The sequence below is a fragment of the Erinaceus europaeus genome, chromosome 21, assembly GCF_950295315.1.
Source record: "Erinaceus europaeus chromosome 21, mEriEur2.1, whole genome shotgun sequence".
NCBI lineage: Eukaryota > Metazoa > Chordata > Mammalia > Eulipotyphla > Erinaceidae > Erinaceus > Erinaceus europaeus.
The window spans coordinates 34995473-35020965 of NC_080182.1; the positions used below are offsets into that span (position 1 = coordinate 34995473).

Genomic DNA, 25493 nt, shown 5'->3' on the forward strand with positions numbered 1-25493 from the left:
CAATCTGGTGAGAGACGGTCTCTTCTCAGAGGAATACTAAGTAAAATAGTTCAATTATTGCTGGACAAGTTGTACCATTTGCTGCAATGCCCTGCTCTTTTCAACTTAAGGCTTGATACAATGCCAGTGGTTCCAGATTTCTCTGTTAACCTCCCTCCATGGAGTTATTTTTTTAAGCATCTGCCATTATGCTGGATGTATTCTACACTGGTCACTGAAGGTAAGATACATCTTGAACTTATCAATCTACACCTAAAAATCTACATTAATAAGGATTGGTTAGTTGCTATCTACTATCTATTACTAATAAGTAATAACAAATGGTAGATAATAAACCCAAATAAGGTTGTCCCAGAATGAACAGCATATCAGGTGGTAAGTGAGCTCCCACATCTTTAATTGTCAGGATGTTTGTCTAGTCACATACCAGTTAGGACTCTGTATCCACACCTTATTTTAGTATACAGATCAGTTACTGCTTGAATTATAGCTTTTTTTAAAAGCATTTTAAAAAAAATTTTAAATATTTATTTATTCCCTTTTGTTGCCCTTGTTGCTTTTATTGTTGTTTTTTGTTTTATTATGCCATTGTTGTTGGATAGGACAGAGAGAAATGGAGAGAGGAGGGGAAGACAGAGGGGACAGAGAAAGATAGAAACCTGTAGACCTGCTTTACCACCTGTGAAGCGACTCTCCTACAGGTGGGGAGCTGGGGCTCGAACCAGGATCCTTACGCCAGTCCCTGCACTTTGTGCCACATGTGCTTAACCCACTGTGCTACCGCCGACTCCCTTTTTTAAGCATTTTTAAAGATTTCCAAATGTCAATGCTAGGAGGTGAATCTTCTTGTAAAATATATGCAGGATTTATTTGATTTGAATGTATCTGCACTTTAAAAAATACAAAGATTACATCTGATTTTTTTAAAAATAACTTGTTAAACAGTTATAACCCTTTCTAATTTTGCCCACGGGGGTCTCAAAGGATGGGGTTGTTGTTACATTTCTCTTTCTAGTATTATCGAGGTATAAAATAAAAGCTAACTGAAGGACAATTTGTCCACTTAAGCTTTTTGGTGAGTCACATGTGGAAGTAAAATGCATGAACTGCCAAGGGACAGAGGCAGAAAATGTAAATTTAAAGTTCTTAGATATGACATTTATTTCTGTCACCAACTCATTTCAGTGAGAAAGTTTTTTCACTATAGTCAATATTCTCTTGTAAGTCATAAAAGATCTAAATTTAAAGTGATTGCAGAAAGACTTGCAATATAAAAGATATACTCTGCATGCGTATAAAAAGTAAAAAAAAAAAATTACCCTGTGAGTGTGGTTGCTGCAAAAACAAAACAAACAAACAAACAAAAAAACCCCGTAACATTATGAAGGGGGAATTTTTTTTTTTTTTTGAAGCTTCCTGGTTTCATTCTATTTCTTCTCTGGCTTAGACAATGCCCATACAAATGTGAGAGAACATCTGAGTTTTGTTTCTTTGTAATCATTTTAATCATTTGAGAACATTCTACATAATTGCTGAATCATTTCAAGTTCTTTTGTTTCTTTTCCTTTAATCACCTTGGAGCCAAATTGACTTCTGATGAGGTCTAACGGAAAAATTAGGTACGTTAGTAAGTACTGCTAGGGACTCTAGGCAAGCCCTAGAAACTAGGAAAAGCAATAAAACTTAAAAAAAAATAGCACATTTTCCTATGGTTTTTATCAGTGTTTCCTTTTGATAAATAAAAAAAATTTTAAATTAGCACATTTAAATAATTTATGATAATTTGGCTAGTATTTCTCAAAATATAGAAACAGTCTGACTTGTTCATGTGCTACAGAAAATAAAAACCTGGATGTAGTTAATCTGTATGGAACATTTAAATTTAAATGTGATTTATTATTTAACGGATTCTTTGTATATATGAACTACTTAATTTTTGTATTTTCAGTGTGCACTTAAGACCATTTTAACATCAACAATCCCAATTTATGAGAAAAAAAAATCTCCCTTTTTGGTTCAAAACCTGAATGAAAGTGTAGGCACATTTATTTCATACAAGTCATACTGTGAAACTAAAATCCAAAGCAAACATTTGACATGCACTTAATATATATTTCAAGTATTTGTAACAAAAGAGAAAGATCATTACAAAATTTAGGTATGAGACATCAAGCCACTACAATGACTTCATGTCATGTTCCATCTAACAAAAAGGAACAGTATACACCTGCCTACTCAGTCTTAGAGGATAAAGTAAATATACTGCAGACACTTGAGCACCTTCCACTCAACTATTTCAGTAACAAGGACTCAAAGAATAGACATTTTCCCTGTCATTAATAACTACTTCAGTGCTACACTGGCAGCTGAATATTGATGATAAAAATGAGAGTGTTTTTCTCCCAAGAGCTTAAAAAAAATCAGAGAATAATTATAAAATACAAAGCCTACTAAGTTCAAGAAGATTTAAAACTGTAAGAATCTGAGAACTGTGTCTGTTTCAAGAGACATAATCAAAAGGAGTGTGGATTTCTCATTTTGAATTTCTGGCCCAAGTTTGCCACATACTCAAAGCAAATTCTGCACATTTCCTACCACAAAAACGGGTGGCAATACACAGAGAAACACATTACTTCTCTAGCATGCCCACCGACACAAAAAGAAGGCAGAGAACAAATAGTGAGAGGAGGAGCAAGGAGAGCTCCAGGTTGTCTTGCAATCCAGAGAAACTGCAGACTAGTGATAAGTAAGGCCAGTACAGACTCTCCCACACGTACTCTGACTCCCAAACCATCTGCATGGGCTTGGAACTTTTCATGCTTCTCAGCATGGTACTCTACACTTCCTAAGAAACGTCTTTAAAGACACATAAAAAGACATACTGTATAAAGAAACAATAGAATTCAGTTATTCAGGTGAGGTACTTGGGTTTATATTTAGGGGCTGACAAAAGCATATGTGACAAAGTATGTATACTTAACTCACACAGGATACATATTAAAATAATTTCTTATAAATTTTAGCCTAACCAATCTTAAATATTTCTGACTTTATGACTAAGTGTTAGTTACAAACACTGCTACCCTAACTAGAACAATATTTGATAGTCCTCTATTCTGCTAGACCAAAGACTCATACCTTTAAAAAAAAAATGCCATTTACATTTACTAAGAAAAGCAAACATTTACTTCAAATTGCAGTATAGGCTTTTCAATCACAAAAAGAAAGAAAAGAAAAGTGATCTGACAGTGGTCACATCCTGTGCAAAGATCTTGATACAAAATGGTAACACAAGGTATCTGAGCTGCTTGCATTACAGGAAAAGGAAATACAGTAGCTGAATTATGGCTCTCCCGGGAATCAACTTCTAAACCAAATAGGATGCCTTTGAAATGATTACATTTATTTGTGTATTAGTAAGAAAGCCCCACCACCATAAATAGTACAGTATTTAAAAATAAAAAAAAAATATTTACATCTAAGAGAGATAATGTATTGTATTATTAGATCTCTTTAAGTGCAGAAGGTGGTTCAGGTTTTGCCTTTTTTTTAAAGTAACTGCTCATATGCTCTATAAAATTCCATTCAATTGCAAAAGCCAATTTAAACCAAGATGTATGTTATCAAAGTTGCATAATTTCATTTGGGACTGCCAGCAGGTTAAAGTCTCAAAGTCTTTAACAGTAACGCTCATTTTCAATCAATGGAAAGTTTAAAAGTTCTCAAAATCTTCATTATTTTCTTGAACTTGCCCTTCTAAACGATCCTCAGACTGCAATTCCTAGTTTGCAAATAAAAGAATGCAATATGCATCATACTTCAAGAAAAGACGACGATGATGTCGAACTAACATGCTTCTGGATCTTTTCTCTGCTCCGTTCAACCTTCTTTATAATTTCTGACACTATGCACACTGACGAGGTGAGACCCAAAAGAAACAGCAGATCTGTAAGAGGAAATGAGTTGAGCTTTACAATTCTTTGAAACTGAATGTTTCCAAGCTTATCAGAAACAGTTTTCTGGCGTGTTACCATAGCTCCCACCCACCCCTCACTTCAGTATCATTTTATTGAAGAACTACTGAGTTATGGAGTTGGTGTCACAAGAGTACATTTCTACACTTCCCCAAGATTGGCCTTAGTTTACCTTACCTGCCACCAAGCTGCCATCCTCCTCCACCAGGCAGGTACCAGGCCCATCACACCTCCTCCCTTTCTCTCTTTTCAGACCCTAGATCTAATGCAATAGCTTTAAAATGCAGCTTCACAATTATTCCATGAGGTAGGCACAAGATAACAGAGTAATAGTAAGGAGCAAGCGGCTCAAAGGTATGGTTTACCCAAAGTCACGTAGCTAGGAAAGACAGCAAGACAACTTAGATCCCAAGTCTTCCATTTCCCTTCTTTAAACTATAACCGCAGAGTCATAATCTTTGCTAGCAATACAAGCTAGGAGAGTTTTCTAATGAATAGGTCATATGGCTTTTAAATAAGGTTTTCCAAGCAATGGTAACTATTTTGATGTAAAGTGGAAGAACTCATTTTTCAAGACCTTGTCTTTAAAGTTAATATAATTATTCTCATCCTCATTTATTGTATGAAAAACTGCAGCTCTCTACATAAAAATCCATTTTTAAGAGGAAAGAATGTGAATGTAAAAATAAGACATCGAATTGTAGCCAAGTACAGGACTCTGGGGGAGGGGAGCAGGAAGACTTAGACTGGGGGGATGTTTGGCAGAAAACTGTGAAATTTTAAAAATACACCAACAACTGTATTTACTGTAAACCATTAATCTCCTAATAAAAATTAAAACTTAAACTAGTTCAACCATAAGGTAAACTTTAGTTATAACAGCACAGAATACAGTGATATTGTATAACTCATTCATGAATATTAAATTAGCTTAACTACGTCCTTTCTCACACTTGGCAAGATTTTTAAAGGTATTATGTGTCACGATAATAATAGTATGTGAAAGAATGTTTATCTTCCACAAAATCCTAATAAAATGTTCTGTTATTAAGGACATATAAAATGTACAAACTAGAGTTACTTATTTTGCTAATTTATATTGAGAGAAGCAAAAACCAACGCATTGCTCTAGCACTTATAATGTCCTTTCGTTGTTTTTCTTGTTTTAGTATAATGCGAGGCATAAACCCAGGGCCTCAGACTTTCAAGACAAGCACTCTACCTGATGAGTGACCTCTCTTGACCCTTATTTTACATTTTAGAAGAATAATCATATTAAATCAAGTACTTGCAAGAGTTCATTTAAATAAGTAACTTATAAAAATAATATTTTCTTTACCCAGTACACTTAGGCTCTCGGTTTGAAATACTTTCTGGAGTGGAGGAAAGTAAATAACTAATAACTGGCCCATGATGGATCCAAGAACTGCATAGCAAAACATTTTATTACTGCAGAGTCCAATCTCAAACACAGACTTGGTCTGTTGGCAAAGCAGAGAGTTTAATTATTACTCAGTAATCACAGAAACAATTTTATTAATACATTCGTCTCCATTCTTTCATAAGTTGCATTAAAAAAGACTATAATGTAATACAACAAAATTTTGTAGTACTTTACATGGACTGGTAATAAATTTTTAAGCAGCTTCTCTTTATCAAGAATGTGTTTGGGTTGGGGAGATAGCATAATGTTTATGTAAGAAGCCTTTCATGCCAAAGGTCCCAGTTTTGATCCCCAGCACTACTATCTGGGGGGAAAAAAAACTTTGCTTAAAAAGAATCATACTATACAAAAATAAAATAGAAAGGAAACTTAGCATTCTAAAACATTAGAAAACTTATTTAGATAATCATTTTAGTAAATTATATCTATCCATTAAGTAGTGGGTAACATAAAAAACTTTCTTGAATAATCAGTCTAATTATTTACATACTAAAAAGGTAAAACTAACTTTCATAAACAAATGCTATAGGTGGGGAAGATAGCATAATGGTTATGGAAAAGAACTTTCATATCTGAGGCTTTAAGGTCCCAGGTTCAATCCCTACACCACCATAAGCCAGAACTGATCCTAGCCTTTCTCACTGGGTTTCTCTCATTAAAATAAAAATTTTAAATATGCTACAATTCTTTTTAATTAGCCTAAATTAATGTCATTTTACTCTACTTGGAAAATTCCAGCAAAGCAAATGGTAATATAGTTAAGGATTCATAAAAACTGAAATGAACAGTCAGGCCTCAAGTGGAAGTAGTTTTCAAAAACAATATATTTTGAAAAAGTACTGCTAGGGTTTTTAAATCTATTAATATATATCAACATATTCATACCTTAAGAAGCAAATAGGACAAAAACAACAAATTTAAAATGTCATAAACTTTACTACACTAGTGGGAACAACTTAGCATGTACAAAATTGTGCTTATATTTCTAACAATACTTCTTGCTAAACGAAGACTGACAGAATCTTAATGGAACCCATGAAGTTTATCCTATGTTCAGATAATCTTAACCTGAATTTAGCACACAGGTAATAAAATAACCAGATGGTGAAACCTGTGATTTACTTTGGTCTCTTGGACAAAAGTAAGGCTGCCTCCTCAGATGCCCTGTCTTCATTATGCTTGCACAAGTCTGTAGAGCTATACAACTGGAGAAAAGGCAGAAACCGATAGCCCCTGTCTACTCAGTACTAGAGAGTGCTCTACCCAGCTGAACCAGTCAACTAGGACCACCTAAGTGTACCTGGGATCTGGAACTTAGTGCATTGAACATGTCGAAAAATACAAAGCATGTGAAGGTCATTGTTGTGTCTCGAGGTGTTATCACATTGTCTCGTAACTGTCAAGAGGAAACAAAGAAATGACTTGTTAGTAGTTGAACTTAATGGACAAACACTGCATGCTTTTTGGAAGAGTTCTTATGGAAAGTGGCTTTGGGCCAGGTAATGGTGCACCTGGTTGAGCACAAATGTTACAATGTGCAAGGACAAGGACCTACCTACGTTCAAGTTCCTGGTTCCTACCTGCAGTGGAGGAAACTTCACAAGTAGTGAAGCAGAGCTGCAGGCAGGTGTCTTTCTCCCTATGTCCCCTCCCCCTCTCAATTTCTCTATCAAATAAAAAATGTTGGGCAGGGGTTAGACAACATGATGGTTGTGCAGAGACCCTCATGCCTGAGGTCTAGAGTCCCTGGTTCAATCCCCCATCACCATAAGCCAGAGCTGAGCAGTGCTCTGGTTAAAATAAATAAGTAAATAAATAAAATATTAAAGATAAATTGTTTTAATCTCCTAAATTTTCTATGTCATTTAAATGCCACTTAAAGTATAATAAAACAAAGAAAGCATCTTCTCACAAATCATATATTGATATTAATTTTTTTCCATTTTTTGGCAATAAGGTAGCTGTACTAAAAACTCAAGTTTTATATATTAATTCTGACCATATTGGATATTTCTTTGAAGACTTAAATCACTCTAAAAAAGGAGTAGGGAACTCCATTAATCCTTAAAGGTTGAGATCAAACTATTTAAAAATGGTTTTATGGGCGGTGCGGTATATAACATAATGACTATGCAAAGAGACTCTCAGGAGTGAGACTTTAAAAGTCCCAGGTTCAATCCCCCACATCACCGTAAGTCAGAGCTAAGTAGTGCTCTAGTGGTGGTAATAATAATAATAATAATAATAATAATAATAATAATAATGTTTTTATAATCATCCATTTCAAAGATCTTCAATTTCTCAGTGTTTTATTAAATACCAAAATAACTGAGTCTAACATCCTATCACACAGAATATTTGTTAAGAAAACAATATAGCCAGTGACAATACCTCCCGCCAGAAGACAAACAAAGTCCCACAAACAATGATTATTGATGAGACAAGAATTTTAAGTATCAGGTTTCTGGTCAAAATGCTGTCCTTCCAGTTGCGTGGAGGCTTACGAATGACATCTTTATCCACTGGTTCTACTCCAAGGCTTTAAAGCAAACAGAAGAGTGCAAAAAAAAAAAAAAAAAATGAATTTGATGCTTCCATAACTTCAGTTACAGAAAACTAAATGCTTCTTGTGAAAACAAAATGGTGATTAACAAAGAAAGCCGAAGGTTCAGTTACTTGAAAATAGCCACTGATTTTGATCAATCTCTCTTCTACTTTTTTCCTCCTCTTACATTCTCATTTGACACACTTTGATAAGGCACTGATAGTCAAATGTTTAAGATTTATTCAACTGCATTTACAAGTAAGTTTATTCATTTTAAATATGCTCCAAGGGTGGGGGAGATAGCATAATGGTTATGCAAACAGACTCTCATGCTTGAGGCTCCAAAGTCCCAGGTTCAATCCCCACACCACCATAAGCCAGAGCTGAGCAGTGTTCTGGTGTTTCTCTCTGTCTCTCTCTATCTGCATCTCCCTCAAAAATAAAATAAATAAAATATTTTTTAAAATGCTCCAAAATACATGATCTACCAGGTGAATTCTGAAATATCTTTTATGCAGTTTCAGAAGATGACTTGTTGCAATGGCTACTGCCAATTATTATCCAATTACTCTTTTTGTTGGAAAGTAACATATATGGCCCTACTATTATAATGGAAAATACTTAGGTCTTTCTATATTTCCCCAAATTTTCCTAAAATTGACAGCAGAGCCTAAAAACAACACTATACTCAAGAGATTTCTACATTATATACCACTGTTAGTAACAAGAGGAGTCTATTCCCTTTTCTAAAGGCATAGACCCAAAATGCATGAATGGATTCCCAAAGAGAATAAATAATATATGCCTACCACACTACACACAACAAACATTTTGCAACCAAGGCTTCCACTGAAAGAAGTCTTAAAACTTCAGTATCAAGCTATCACTCTCTTCCTCGTGTTTATAATTTGTAAATGAAAAACTGTTTACCTCTGAGCTGGAGGTCCATCCATAATAATATTGATCCACAAAATCTGCATGGCATTGAGAGGGTTAGGAAAGTTCATTAATGTGGCCAATGAGATTAAAGTTAATGCTGCTATACTCCTGTTGAAAAAAAGAATCATTAAAAAAAAATCTGTCAGCATAATAAATTCTTACAAACTTATACTGCTTTTTCAGCATTTTAAATTTCATGTCACTATTGTGCTTTTAAAGGCTATATTTACAAGTAATATTCTTGAATGAAGCTACCCTTCATTTTGAAGCCCTCAGGATCCTTAAGGATTTAATAAACACAGTAACTGAACAACAAACAGCAAACTGAGGAAGATTTTTTACAAACTGAGTTCAGCCTAGCTGTCGCTACGTTGTATTTATACAAAATTCCAACAAAATATTGGTAACTTTTCAAAACTGGTTTTCTACATGTGGAGAAGGATACTAATTGGCACTTATTAAGTTATTTCAGGAGCTACTGAACTACAGATGGCAGAGATGTAAGTATCACACATCATATTTTTACTTTCAGAATACAATTAACTTTCATTCTGGTAAACTTAGATATGAACAACTCTCAAAGAGCCCAGTTTCTAGACATTCTCTTTGATCTACTTTCTCACATCATTTACTTAACAAGACCCATGGTGGCAAATCTGACAAACTTACGTGCTCAGCTGAAATCTGACAAAATTTTTTATGTTGTTATAAATCCCTTTACCTTCTTCTATTGCAGACCTGAAATTTTTTAAAAAATTGAGAAAATATTATCACACAAAAATAAAGATAAATACTAAAACACTGTGGAGCTAATCTTGAGATATTTACTTCATATATATGTTGTTCCTACATACAATTAGATATATGTTGTAGGACATTAAAAAAAAGATTTACAAAGACTCGCATACATTTTCTCATTCATTTGGGTCAACTTAGAGAAATGTATTTTTTAAGCAATCTCTGCATCCTTACACAATTTTATAGCAGTCTAAGAACGGAAGGGTAAAAAAAAATCACACATGGTTTCACGAGTTTGGTAAATGCTTTCCCTGTCCTGAACTTCCAATGGTCTACCTTTAGAGCACGGTGGTTTAACAAAGCATTTTAGGACATGTCTTTAGCATGTACTACTAAACAAAGTACATTCAATAAGTGATTACAAAAAAAAAAAAAAATTCAAGTGACCTTTACCCTGAACATTGTGAAATTTTGACTCCAAGAAACGTTGAAACCAAGCTATATAGACTTCATCAAACTATATCATTAAACAAGGAAAATGTGAATAATCACTAAAATAGATAAAAAACGTGCACTTGACAATTACGTAATATTAATTATAAGGTGATGCCTATGGCAGCACTGGGGAATGAATCCCAGGCCATGAACACGTGAGTTAACACTGTTACGGGGCTTCTATGGCCTTTCTCTGCTCAGACAATGACAGGCAGAAAGACATCGTATCACTGTTCCATCATACATGATGCTCTAGTTCCAAGGCTCAAACCCAAGGCCTCATGCTTGGCAAGATGTGTGCTCTACCTCATGTACTGTCTGCTGGCTCACACATGGCATATTGCTGACAGTCTGAATTTAATTACAATAAAAGACCCATGAGTTTCACCCTAGCACCACATTAGTGGTCAGAAAACACAACACTCAGGTGATACTCAGTACCTTTCCTTAAACGAATGGTCTCACCATTTATTATGGCATTGCACACCCTACAAATCATTTTCTTTAAAACTACACACTACAACATAGAGATAATTCAATCTAGTATGACAGTTCAATATATCCAACGTTTAAATACTGTCAATTCTTTCCCAGCTGAATTTTCTGGGGTAAGGTTGTGGGGAAAGAGCAAAGAACCTCTTATGTACACTCAGGGAAACGACACTTACATGATGGTCTGGAAATCATCATCTACCAGAATCATGTCTGCTGCCTCTTTGCAAACATCTGTGCCAGTCTGGCCCATTGCGACCCCAATATCCGCAGCCTTCAGAGCCACCGCATCATTGACTCCATCACCTGTCATGGCTACAACTGACCCATTCTTCTGCAGAGACTGAAGAGGGTGGGAGAAATTCTGATAAAAATGTTGCTTCCAAGAGATGAAAGGAGAAATAAACAAATTCTAATTTGTCCACATAATTAAGCAAACATAGTTTTCAATAAACTTCAATCTATGGACGGCTTATGATAAGGCTTAGAAAAGACTATTAATATTCCCAACTGTGAGAATACTTGGATCTCAGGTGCAATCTGCCTCCCCATGGTGTTGTTCTGGTGACACCTGGCAACATGAATACATGATGTGGGTGATGTAATGGCATCTAGAAGGTGACAGATACTCCTACACATCCTGTAGCACACAGGGCAGCCTCCCATGATGAAGAATTATCCAGTTCAAAATACCAAGTGTTAAGGTTGAAAAACTCAATGCCAAAGCATGCTATTTTGAATATTTTGAACTTAAGACTATTAACTAATGGGTACTATGCCAATTAACTAATACAAATAACCACAGCTCTTAAATACTATTCATTCATTCTCACAGCATTTTCAGTTTCTAAATAAGTATTGCCACTGGCTACGGACTCAGCTGTACACTCCTAGCAAAATGTAGACATATAAATCAGTAGCTAATTAATATGAGAGGGGGAAATCAATTGTATGTCTCAAAGTTTCTCAAAAGACAAACTGAATCTTTTTAATATATAGGCTATGTATTTGATATGCGGACTCTCTCAAAAGCCTAGACCAAGTAGATTAGAAGCTTCCAATAGCACAGCTATATACAAGATACTAGGTACTGTCCAGCAAACCATAACAAAGGGACTTTTCAAAGTTAACCCAATTAACAAATAATGTGATGATAATATTAACTATTGATTGTCTTTTTGATTGTCTTTTTGAACCCTAAGACAGCAGGAACCTCACATCTTCACTAGAGCCCCTACTTCCCCCAGTCCTGGAACCCTTGGATAGGCCCCACTTTCCTGTATGCATCTCCCAATCCAAACCAAATAACATTGCATCTGCCGATCACAACCTAACCAAAGCAACGATTGCTACCTCAACATGCTTCACCTCAGAATGTATCCAGAGACTTCACGTGTGGAATGACAACCCTTCAGCTTCATTACTCAGGTGAGACCTTTCCTTTAATAGTACACTCTAATTTCATCTCAGGTAGTTCACTTTCTAACAAAGTCCCATAACCTAGATATACACCAGTTTCTGTGAAAGAGAGCTTATGTGCACACGTATCCATAAACTACTGCAAAATATATACCTGAAAGCAGGACTACACTAGAGTTTGCAGTGAGTACCTCCCTAACACTTCCTCTCCACTATTCCAAGCTTGGGATCCATGATTGCTCAACAAATTGTTTGGCTTCATATGTTAACTCTCTTTTCAATCACCAGGTTCCAGATGCCACCAGGATGCTGGCTAGGCTTCCCTGGATTGAAGACCCCACCAATGTGTCCTGGAGCTCAGCTTCCCCAGAGTCACACCCTACTAGGGAAACAGAGAGGCAGACTGGGGGTATGGACCGACCAGTCAACGCCCATGTTCAGCGGGGAAGCAATTACAGAAGCCAGACCTTCTACCTTCTGCAACCCTCAACGACCCTGGGTCCATGCTCCCAGAGGGATAGAGAATGGGAAAGCTACCATGGGAGGGGGTGGGTTATGGGGATTGGGTGTTGGGAATTGTGTGGAGTTGTACCCCTCCTACCTTATGCTTTTGTTCACTAATCCTTTCTTAAATAAAAAATTTAAAAAAAAAAAAAAGAAAAATACTTCTATGTTCTTCTCATACTGTCTTTCTTGTACTAGTGGCATATATCATACCATATTTCTAGATCAGAATGTGCTGGACTGAACTAATGTAGCAAGACTATGAACCCTAGGTGAATTTTCTTAGAAGACTCCAGTTGAACTGCTAAAGACATCTTACTGCCACCAAGACAACAAGATAAAAGATATATAACTATTAATATTAAAGATATATAACTATTAATCAGAAAACTTATTGTATGCACTGCTATATAATTTATACTTCATATAAAAAAGGAAAATATTTCTATACTGTTTGTTTACAAGCTGCAAATACTTCACTAAACATAAATATATATGAATATATACACACACACACACACACACACACACATATATATATATATATTGCCTACATCTATCTGTGCTAAATTCTCTTTACTAGTGGTTTCAATGTAGAGAGAAAAAAAACAACACCCTCCTGTTCGTGGTCGACTAGTATTTCTAGTAATATAGGGATAATGAATGATGAGCGAATGCTATTGGATTGTTGGAAAAGTTAAGATGTATTTTTGCCTAGAAAAATATACAAAAGTCATGACTTTTCTGACAAACCAATCTATGTTGAGATAACACTGATTCCCCGAGACTCACCTTAATAATCTTCATCTTGTGTCTTGGACTTGCTCTGTAAAATACTGCAACCTGTGAAATACAAGGTATACTAAAATTCTTCCTCAAGTCTAAGGAATACCAGAATAACCCATGCTCTTATCACTAGGAATTACTTATTATTTGTCAAGTTAACTTGCCAGAGGATCAAAATTAACCTTTTTGTTTAAGATAGTCTTCTGACATGGCTGTTTCAAACACTACCACTGATGGACAGTTTAATGGAAAAACTGTCCATGGCATTAAAATAACCAATCAAAGGTTCCCAACTCTTCCAGGGTAGGTAAGAATATATCTGATATGTTTAGAAGAAATAGACACTCATAACCTCCCCCAAATTAAGCAGTACACAAACTGGAATTATATTACAGGGTTAATGGTCTCAGTGGAAATATAAATGGATGTACTTACTATAAAAATTAACAAGAGGGTGTTCTCTTTTATCAGTGGGAAGTATAGGATACAGTGGGAAAAATTAAAAACATAAGATACTGAGAACTATCAGATTATTTTAGTTTAAAAAAAGGTAGGGCCGGGTGGGGACACCCAGTAGAGAGCACATGTTACAGTGCACAGGACCTGGGTTCAAGCCCAGGATTCCCACCTGCAGGGGAGAAGCAGTGCTGCAGGTGTCACTCTTCTACTATCTTCCTATCTCCCCCTTCTTTCTCAATTTATTTTCTTTACTAACCAAAAATAAATATAACAAATATAACAATTTTCTTAGAAAGATTTAAAAAATCAAGCAGAATTCACTTGGTATATTACTTTCTAATTGGCTTTAGGTCAAAAGCACAGAGCAATGCTAAGAGATTTGAAATGGGTGGGGTGGGGTAGATAGCACAATGGTTATGCAAAGAAACTCTCATGAGGCTCTAGAGCCCCAGGTTCAATCCCTGACACCACCATATAAGCCAGAGCTGAGCAGTGCTCTGGTGAAAAAAAAAAAAAAAAAAAAAACAAAGAACAACAACAACAAAAAAAAACCAGGCAAACATAAAAAGACTATCAAATACTTGAAATTGGTGGTAGAATTACTGAAAGTTGAAAAGCATTTTTTAATACTTATTTTATTTATTTTTTCCCTTTTGTTGCTCTTATTGTTTTATTGTTGTAGTTATTATTGTTGTTGTCGTTGTTGGATAGGACAGAGAGAAATGGAGAGAGGAGGGGAAGACAGAGAGGAGGAGAGAAAGACAGACACCTGCAGACCTGCTTCACCGCCTGTGAAGCGACTCCCCTGCAGGTGGGGAGCCAGGGTTCGAACCAGGATCCTTATGCCGGTCCTTGTGCTTTGAAAAGCATTTTTATGAGCAAAAAAATCAATAACTTTAGTACATGTAGAAAACCTAAATGAGCTGGCAATTTAACATTAATAAAACAGTCAAAATGATCTGAAGCAAATGCAATAACATACGCATATTGCTGGGACAGAACTATATGAACATAAGATTGGGCTGGGGTGGCAGTGGACAGACGAGGAGGTCAAATTAAGCTCAAAGGGCTGAAAATAAAAGCTAAAAGAGAGAGTATCTATGGGAGTCAGGCGGTAGCACAGCAGGTTAAGCGCAGGTGGTGCAAAGCACAAAGACTGGCATAATGATCCTGGTTCGAGGCCCCGGCTCCCCACCTGCAGGGGAGTCGCTTCACAAGTGGTAAAGCAGGTCTGCAGGTGTCTGTCTTTCTCTTCCCCTCTCTGTCTTCCCCCCCCTCCATTTCTCTCCATCCTATTCAACAACAGCATCAATCACTACAACAATAAAGCAACAAGGGCAACAAAAGGGAATAAGTAAGTATTTAAAGAGAGAGAGAGTATCTATAGATTTGAAGAGGACACTTAGGTCTTCCAAAGACATGAAATACCATGAATCTTCTGGCACTTATGGAATTCCTCTTTAGAGAATGATTTTTAAAGCAAGTTAATAAGCTCACAGGCTTGGATTTGATATTACTCTTTCTCTCTTTGAAATAGCATCAGAGTATGAAACCTAGTTAATCATTAAAAATTCCTATTTGAAAAAAGACTAATGATTTGTCCAGGGTGATGATAAAAGCTGTAACTTGTTTCCTTTTTTTTTTTCTCTAACCTTTAGTTGGCTTTTCAGATTTAATTATCATTTTTATCAGAGTGAGAGAAAACAGAACATAGCAAAGAAAATGACATTTTAAATCTGTCAGTTTCATTATTTGTTTAGTATCACTGAGGAGCTGGAAGAAAGAACTGAACACAGGTATAATGGGGAATGTTTAGTGAGCTGCAGACTCCGCACATGTCTACTAGTAAGCACTCTGCACATGCAGACTCCACACGTGTCTACTAGTAAGCACTCTGCACATGCACATGCAGACTCCGCATGTGTCTACTAGTAAGCACTCTGCACGTGCAGACCCCGCACGTGTCTACTAGTAAGCACTCTGCACATGCAGACTCCACACGTGTCTACTAGTAAGCACTCTGCACATGCACATGCAGACTCCGCATGTGTCTACTAGTAAGCACTCTGCACATGCAGACCCCGCACGTGTCTACTAGTAAGCACTTTGCACATGCAGACTCCACACGTGTCTACTAGTAAGCACTCTGTGCTGGTACTCCAGAGTAAGCCGACATGCCTCTTCTTTTAGAAATAAATGTCAGGCAGAAAACCATCAAGCACAGATGCACAGGGTCCCATTCAAAAATGGAACAGATTCCAAGTGTGCACACTGATCCCAGAGACTCTGAACATAGTGTATGTGAGTAATCACAGCTTGAAAAGAGGAAATGTGATCAAGGAAATAATGCATGTCTATTGACTACAGCTAAAATTCAAGCGCAAGGCACGCTGGCAGTCTAATGCTGTTTACGTGCTGATTATTCATTGGCTCAGTTATTTTGCAAGTAAGGATTTATTTTATATAAATAGCAAAAGGTGAACACAAAATTTATGCACGATTATAGTGTTCACTGAAATCAACAGGAACAAAGACTTGTCCAAATGGCAATACCAGCACTTGCAAGCTTTGAGACGCCACTTAAGTCAGTCTCCCAAGTTCTCAAGTCTCCTAAAAACAGAGCTGACAGCTTTCAAATGGGCTAAGAGATAATGTATGCAACACACACATTGTTAGGCATGTAGTAAATGGCTGATCCTACTACTACCCCTAAAAAAAAAAAAAAAAAAACACCTTGTGAATGTGGTTTACATGACAATCAACCAACCACCAGCCTAGGTGTGTAGAAAAAGCAGCTCTGTTCCTTCAGTGCCTGTGAAAAGGGAGCATATTAGCCCCTGAAACAAGAAAACTGAAGATGTCTCACAGTCTTGCCTTGCGATACCTTTTCTCTATGCAGCCCAAAGGGGAAAACACCAATTTTAAAACGTATCTACACCCCTCTACTCACAGATGCATTACTGACAACAGCCAATCTATGGAGGCAACCTTAGTGCCCAATGACACAGGACTGGATAAAACACTGAAATAAGACATTCAGTGGAGCACTACTTTGTAGTCAAAACAAGATATGAGAATGTATTCTTTGGATGAAAATGGATGGGACTGGAGGTGATTATACTAAGTGGAACAAAGAGGTGAAGGACAAGCACCATGTGGAATATGCATGGCTAAAACAAACAAATTATTAGTAACCAAACTCTCTCAGGGACTTTGTGGAACTAGGGTGTTGGGGAAGGGGATGGGGGCACAGAACCTTGGAGGAGGGTATAGTGACTTATACTTACTGTGTATGGGTGTGAACTGATGCCTCTAAAACTTCATAACTTTGTAAAACTTCATTAAGTCATTAATAATAAAAGGAGAAAAATAGATAAAAAACCTATATATAGTCATCAAGAGATAATTAGACGTGAAGATTTCAACAGAATAAGTTACCTGGCCATGTATATTTGCTGTGTGTTTATACATATATAACTTATTCAAGAAAAGTACTATGTAGCCATTAGAAATGTTTCAGGAAAGCTGGAGTTTATGACTACAGAGTTATAAGATTATGAAAACATATTCAATATCATTATTTATGAAGAAAGTGTAAATTAAAACTACATTAAGATATCACTATAAAGGTGAGGGAAGCAATGATCACTGTTGGTGAGGAATTAGAAATTTCAACTTGGCAGTTTCTTTTTTTAAAATTTTTATTTATTATTGGATAGACTGAGAGAAATTGAGAGGGAAGAGATGGAGAGAGAAAGAGACAGAGACACCTACAGCCCTGCTTTACCACTCGTGAAGCTTTCCTCCTGCAGGTGGGGCCCAGGGCCCTAAACCTGGGTCCTTGCACACTGTAATGTGAACACTTAACTAGGTGTGCCACCGCCTGGTCCCGACAGTTTCTTAGAAAGTTGAAAATACATTAACAAGGGTGGGTCAACATACTCTGCCACTACAGGAAGATGGGTCCTGAAATGAGTGCAACGTAGAATGTTCCTAGCAGAGACCATGGAATGCGAGCTCAGACAGGGATGCTGAGGTTACACAGACTCCTGTGCTAATAAATATGAATAGTCATGGGTGCTAGGTCAGATAGATGGGGTTTTACAGTTAATGGTATTTATATACTTTTCCCAGATTTGGGAGCTTCACTTTGTCCTGATCCAGCTTTCTAGTCCTATCCCCAACTCTGAGACCATCCTCCCCGACAACACTTTTAGCCTACCTACATGTTAGCTGCTGGGCTCAGACAAAAATTAGTAAAGTCATGGGCGCCTTGGAACATACCTAAAATAGACTTCCTAGCTCCTTCCAACATGAAAGACCCCCAAGTCTCATCTATGTTCTTACGTTCAGGTTCCTGATTAAGCAATTTGTTCTGCTTTATATCTTAATGCTTTTCAGCTGTTGTTTTCGACGGGCTGGCTTAACGGGCGGGTAACAGACGACCAGGGACTCATGGCTGGGTTGTACGCAGTATCTCTTTATTCATGCAGGACGCAGCACAATCTATACCAAGCTAAGCTAAAACTAACTAACTACAAACAATCTTGTCTTTATAAATATACTAGCCCAGTAGGGTGTGAACAGGATGTGACGCAGAGAGGGTGGAGAGAAAAGTGACTGGTGAAAATCAGGGTATGACAAGGAGAGGGGGTGGAGCAGGTGAGAATTCTACCACTGAACCACCAATGCCCTGGAGGGAAGGTGGTGCTTGTTAACAGAGGTTATGTAAATAGAATGAAGTGGTTATGTAAACAGAATGCAGTGTTAAGCAGGGGGGATTTAAACCAAATGAAACAGAAGGGGTTTTTAGAAGCATACCAACATTCAGCCACCAAGTTCCAGGTGCTACCATGATGCCAACCTGACTTCTCTGGGCAAACAACCTTGCATATGTGTCCTGTAACCCCACTTCCCTAGAGCCCTAACGCCACTAGGGAAAGACATAAACGGACTGGGAGTATAGATCACCCTGTCAACACCCATGTCCAGTAGAGAAGCAATTACAGAAGCCAGACCTTCTACTTTCTACACCCCATAAAGATCTTCAGTCCAAACTCCCAGAGGGATAGAGAATAGGGAATCTTCCAATGGAGGGGAAGGGATGTGGAACTCTGGTGGTGGGAACTGTATGGAAATGTACCCCTTTTATCCCACAATTTTGTCAATCATTATTAAGTGACTAACAAAAAAATTATTTTTAAAAAAGGACACTAAGTATGCAGCCCAACAGTTACGCTTCAGTATTAAATCAAAATAAATGAAAATTCACTGCTATGCTAAGAGCTGTATACAAATGTTTACAGTATACAAATGCTGTATACAAATGTTTACAGTAGCATTATTCATAGCTGGCAAGAACTGAAAATTACCCAAATGTCCTTAAACTAGTGAAGAAGTAACATACCCGACACAATGAAGGGTGCCACTCAACAACAGGTCTTTCTCCACTGAGTACAGTATGAAACCATACAAACACTGCTAACTTCCACAGCACCTTATTCAGAGGAAACTAGGTGCTTAGTAACATTAATGAATTTATACCAGTATCCATAATGACCACTTCGTAAATACTCAAAGATAAGACTGATTTCCATGAGAAGATTCCATTTCATGATTTAGACCAACTAACTTGGTGGTCATGTCTCAGCTTTCCCAAATAGACAAGAGTAGGAGAATATGCTGTCTTTTTCCCACGTTTGGATGGGGTCTTTTTGTTGTTGTTGCTACTGAGTTTGGTGATCTCTGCATTCATAGGCAGAACTTAAGAAACAAGAATAGAAGGTGGAAACACAAAGTAACACTTGGACTGGGTTTGGTGTACTGTATCAAAGAAGACTCTAGAGAGGGAGGGGATGGGGGCTTTAGGGTTCTGGTGCATGATGGTGTTGAAAGGGACCTAGGCTGAGGCTGAGTGTTTTGTATGAGAAATTTTACCTGTTTGTCAATAACTGTACTGTAAACCATTAACTCCCCAACTTAAAAAAAAAGTAGGAATGGTAAAGTCTTCTAGTTGAAAAGGCTTTTTTTACCTTTGGTAAAATTTGTGAAAGCTGCTGGACATCCATTGCATCCATTTCTTCTCCTGAGACAGACTGGGAAGTTTTAGAATATAGTCCTAGACGACTAGCTAAAGGGGGGGGGGGGGGAGACAGTCAAATTGGCTTTATTTAATAATAAGATAGTCCAATTAAAACATTATTATTCTCTTACTTTTAAAATATAACTATTATTTTAAATAATGTCTTTATTATAGAGTGAGCTCAAAATTTAACCCATCATACTAAGAACTTAAAGTAGACCAAGAGTTCTGCTCAGCAGCTCAACTTTAATGACCCAAGTGCATTTTAAGTGGACATTCAGTCCACGAAGACTGTGGTGGCTATGTGGTGATCCTGTTTCTTACAAATATAGAAACAAATGCTACAAAGCTTCTGTAGTATACTCTACCCAACAGTCTGTTTCCAGCGCTACATTCTTTTCAGGCAGCAAAAGACTATAAAACATCAATACTACTCTCTATATAATAATGAAACCAGAAGTGATGAATTAGCAAACTGTTTAAATTTATCAGTGTAAGTTTATATACTCAGAGCGTTTATGTTCATTTTTGCTCTTATAATTTATTTTCTGCCCTAACTTTTCTGGGTCTTTGTACCTACATGATTTCACTTCTCCCAGCACACTCCTGCCAAGGTTTTTCTAGCAAGAGGGTGCAACACAAAGACAGAGACACAGACACCACGGCAGCACTCCACCGCCTGTGAAGCTTCCCCCCTTGCGTGTTGCCTCCAAGCAGTGGCTGGGTCCTTGGGCAAAGGAAAGTGAGCTCTTTATCAGGAGACTCCTCCTGGTTCTCTCCCTACATTATTTAAGGTCATTGTGAACAGCATTCAAACAACACAGGTGTAGGAGATAACAGATATACCAGATAAAAGCTACCTTCTTTCAAATTAGATACAAGTCTGTTTTTATAATTATACTTAAGTTAAAAAGAAGAAAAGCTAGCTTACTTTCACATTCATGATCTAGTGCTCTTATCTTGTAGCACAGTCAGTTCCGAGGCTACAAGTCAGTTCCCCTCTCCTTTAGTATATGAGATACACGCTGTATCTCATATTTCCTGATACAGCTATTTGTTTTTAATTAACAGTTTTACTATAATAGAGAAAGTGGTAGGGAGACCACAGCACCAAAGATTCTTCTAGTGTCACAATTGCCTCAAATACTGGGCTCAAACCTGGGTCAAGTGCATGGCCTAACAGGCACACCGGTGAGCTATGTCACCAGCCACCAACTTTGAATTTTTACTAGAATTTTAGGTTTTACTTATATAGAATTTTATGAGCAGAGAAAGTCCATTTTTATTGTATAAGCTCAATATTATGCAAACACATTTCAAACCTAATGGTTCACAAAACTGCGTTATAGTAATTTAAGAAAAGCTAACAGCAACAAAAGGAAGCAGTTTAGTATACCGATTGCAACTGCAGTCTCCTGTGAATCTCCAGTAATCATTTTTATGGATACTCCTGAGGCGATGAGTGTTGTAACTGCTTCTTTCACGCCAGTTCTAGGAGGATCAATCATTCCCACTAGGCCAAGAAATGTCAGCTGGCCCAGCTCAGGACCAGAAGCCAAAGCAAGAACTTAGGAAATAACAATAAAATAAAAAATAAAAAAAAAAAAAAGAAAATGTGATTTGCAGAAACAGTAGAATTTAATTGACACAAAACTAAAGACAGTAACACTTCTCAAGTAAACAATCCACTTACGACTATGTCATTGTAGTTATTATATATAAAATCTTTAAAAACAAAATCACTGCATGCCAGAACATTCTATTTTAATGGTTTTAGGCATGGGGTTGCTTTGAGCAATTAAAATTTTAAAGCAATACTACTAAAGAGCAGTTAAGTGGAGAAGGTACAGGCATCACATGTAGCTTTTTTAAACAGAAACTACTGCCTCTTCAGAAAATAAAATTATCTGGAGAAATTATAAGTTGGTCAGCTTTAATTTTAAACAGATACCTTTGAAAGTAGCTTCTAATAATAGATCTTCACCTGTCCATTTTACAGCTCTCCGGAACAAATCAACAATTTAATTATAGGCATGTTATCTATAGTCTGTAACAATTCATACATGACAACATCTACATAAAACTCATCTGTAAAATAATTGCAAAACCACTAACAAAAGTAACAGCTTGGACACTTTCACTCTTAACACTGACAGGTATTTTTTGGTTTTAACTTTGGCCCTCTATGAATATACAAATACCATCATCTGTTATCCTCAGGGTCTTGCCATAAAACACAACACTATGGCTTTCCAACTCTTCACAGACTTATGAATGCTTGTTTGTGGGTCCAGGGTATCCTGCTCCTGGATTGATATTTTCATTACTTTTATTTCTGAGAGAGGGAAAGACACCACTGTACCAGAGCTTTCTCCAGGGTTGCAGTACTCCCATGTGCTGCTGGAGCCTGAACCAGGGTTGGGCCCACAGTAAGGCACACACCCTACCTGGTGAGCTATCTTCTAACCCTATTCTCAGTGTTTCTAGTAACCTCATGAGCCAAAGAAATGTGTGTACATGTGGGGTACTAGACTGGAAAATATACCATAGAAAACACCAAAAAAAAAAAAAAGGTATAAAAGCGGAATGAATATAAGAAACTTATGGGGAAGCTGGTAAGTTCCTAGTGAGCTCACAGGAAGTAACCATTTTTATTCAAGCATATTGAGGGTTACATGTATTTGGTAAACCAAGGTTATAGGCAAATAGTTTCTACCCCCTTGTCCCCAAATGCACATTCACAGACTTAGTTATGTAAATGTGGGCCTGAAAGATTCACCCTGGATGAAATGAGCCATAGGAGAGGCCCTTGTGCTGAATTAGAGGCAGGTGACAGAAGGGGCCAGTGAGTACCATCTGTGTGTCAGCAAATCCCCTAGATCAGCGCCTAGCATTCCCAGTGGAGGGGAGGTATCAGTCTAGAGGATATGATCCTGCATTTACATTTGCTTCTTTGCCATATGAGGATCTGCTCTGCTAATGCTTAAGAAAAAGGCAAGTGACTTTTTTGTATATGAAAGGTCCCAAAAACATAAAGTGTACAACAAATATAAAAAATAAGTATTTTGGGAGCTGGGCAGTAGCGCTGCGGGTTAAGCGCAGGTGGCGCTAAGTGCAAGGATCGGCATGAGGATCCCGGTTCGAGTCCCCGGCTCCCCACCTGCAGGGGAGTCACTTCACAAGCGGTGAAGCAGATCTGCAGGTGTCTGTCTTTCTCTCCTCCTCTCTGTCTTCCCCTCCTCTCTCCATTTCTCTCTGTCCTATCCAACAACGACAACATCAACTACAACAACAATAAAAAGACAGCAAGGGCAACAAAAGGGAAGATAAATAAATTAAAAAATTACAAAAAAAAATAAGTATTTTATAAGTTAATCACAAATATGTTAAGAAACTTAATTTTTACAAGATGCAGCTTAAGCACATATTAACTTTTAAATGATCTGTTTATCACGGCAATTTGGGGGGGGGGCAAGAGAAAGAAGGGACATGAAAAAGACAAATGACCTGAATGTTTCTCAAAGTCCTGTGAAATGCACATTTTCACCACTAACAATTCTGGTCTGTTTCACAATGTTACAAGATCAAACCACATATACACATACACCACAATCCTTCAGAAGATCAAAGTAAAAATAAAATTGTGAAAGCCCTGTGCAAAAAATTAATGAAAACAGAGGTCATATACAAAGATCTCAAGAATACTGTAGGGCCTCTAAAATTCCAATCAATTCTGAAACCATTCTCCTGTCAGGTACTAAGATTAGCAAAATACACTGTCTTTAAATATAATCATAAGCATACCTTGCCAAATTTAGTACGTTATAAGAGCAAAGTCCCTAAAAATTCTCCCAAAGGTTTTATACCCTCAGAGGTCATGTGAGTCATGAATAAGAACAAATGTAATATAATTTCCTTCTTTTCTCCCAGGAAAAGGTTGTGCTTGATTTTCATTTTATCAAAATAATGAAATTAAAGACAAGCCTCTAATTTCCTTGAGGGAAACTACTTTAAATTCATTATTTTCATGTTTGTATTCATAGGCATAGGCAAGATGACATTCGGGGGGGGGGGGGGAGCATAATGGTTATGCAAAGATACTCTCATGCCTGCGAGTCCCAGGTTCAATCCCCTGCACCACCTGATAAGCCAGAGATGAGCAGTGCTCTGGAGAAATAAATAAATAAAGTGACACTCTAGAAGGTAAAAACCAGGCATGTCCCTTGTTTTCCCCAATAACACACATGACATTTCTAGAAGTGGCCTGGTGTGTGTGTGCTGTGCAGATTTCTCTTCAGTCAGTAGCAGATACATAAGCACAGTTTGGGCACCTCTTATCTTCCTGCTGTACAGCAAGGAAGAGAAACAGAAAAGGAGGATAATGTCAGAAATCATCTTAGCTGAAACAACAAGTTAGGGGCCTGGCAGTGGCATACCTGGTAGAGCTCAAAGACCCAGGTTCAAACCCTCAGTCCCCACCTGCAGTGGGGAAGCTTCACAACAGTGCATCAGGCTGCAGGTCCCTCTTTCGTCACCTGCCCCTCCCCCTCCTTACAATTTCTCAGTCTCTATCAAAATAAATTTATAAAATGTTACAAAGATTAAGAGGTTTAAAATGTCAGTATTGGGGAGTCGGGCTGTAGTGCAGCGGGTTAAGCGCAGGTGGCGCAAAGCACAAGGACCGGCATAAGGATCCTGGTTCGAACCCCGGCTCCCCACCTGCAGAGGAGTCACTTCACAGGCGGTGAAGCAGGTCTGCAGGTGTCTATCTTTCTCTCCTCCTCTCTGTCTTCCCCTCCTCTCTCCATTTCTCTCTGTCCTATCCAACAACAACAACAACAATAATAACTACAACAATAAAACAACAAGGGCAACAAAAGGGAATAAATAAATAAAATAAATATTAAAAAAAATTTAAAAAAAAAAAAATGTCAGTATTTAGGAATGCTATAGCTACTAACAAGTCAGATAGTCACAGTGATAGGAAAAAGAGTTACTATCACTTTACCTCAATTCATCCATTCTCACAAGATAAACTTGTCTAAAACAAAATTTCTAATACTACTTAGAGGTCACTGCTGCTCTATACAAACTAGAAATTCCACATTCTGCTAAGTTGTTGCCGTTTGATGTTTTGAATGCAATTCAGCCAACTAAAGCCTAAGAGTTCAGAAACGGCAGCTTTCTACAAGGTCTGTGATACATTCAAACAACTCAGTTGTACAGCATGAATCCATCTATAATTAAAAGGCAGCATTTTCCTTTCCATCCTATGCTTACCTCTGAGCCCTGCTGAGCCCATCCGTGCCTTCTCTTGTTGGTACAGATCTCTCTGCTGCTGGGTGAGTGCCAAGGTCTGCCCTTTATTTTGGTATGTAGTACAATACTTAATCACCTGTTCATAAGCACCTTTCATAAAACAAATCTCTGGTCTGTCCTAAGAAGAAAAACAGCAAATAAATTTCAACTTGTGTTGCCACTGGAACTCAAATACAAGTGGTGTGCAATTCTCATAATCCCCACCAAGCCTACTTAAGTCTAAGGCTTTCAGTTTGAACACTCAAGATTGGAAGCTCATGTGAGGGCTTTCTGATTTCTCCATAGAAACATCAGCTA

At 37.4% G+C, this 25493-nt stretch overlaps 1 protein-coding gene across 6 annotated transcripts in view; it reads right to left on the reverse strand.

The window, feature by feature from the left end:
• Nucleotides 1-1481: 1481 nt before the first annotated feature.
• The window catches only part of ATP2C1 (ATPase secretory pathway Ca2+ transporting 1), a 129766-nt gene continuing 105754 nt past the window's right edge, over nt 1482-25493 (reverse strand). For 5 of the 6 annotated variants that reach the window (XM_016191158.2, XM_060180820.1, XM_060180818.1 and 2 more), the window contains 11 exons: nt 25158-25314; nt 21274-21444; nt 19828-19925; nt 13343-13393; nt 10804-10970; nt 9572-9640; nt 8894-9010; nt 7810-7957; nt 6719-6814; nt 5314-5455; nt 1482-3946 (listed from right to left, as the gene is read on the reverse strand). In XM_016191158.2, coding sequence (XP_016046644.1) covers nt 3813-3946; nt 5314-5455; nt 6719-6814; nt 7810-7957; nt 8894-9010; nt 9572-9640; nt 10804-10970; nt 13343-13393; nt 19828-19925; nt 21274-21444; nt 25158-25314 — 1350 coding nt within the window. In that variant the 3' untranslated portion in view covers nt 1482-3812. Of the gene's footprint in view, nt 3947-5313; nt 5456-6718; nt 6815-7809; nt 7958-8893; nt 9011-9571; nt 9641-10803; nt 10971-13342; nt 13394-19827; nt 19926-21273; nt 21445-25157; nt 25315-25493 lie in introns of those variants that run through there. The other variant, XM_060180821.1, reaches the window with a different exon arrangement.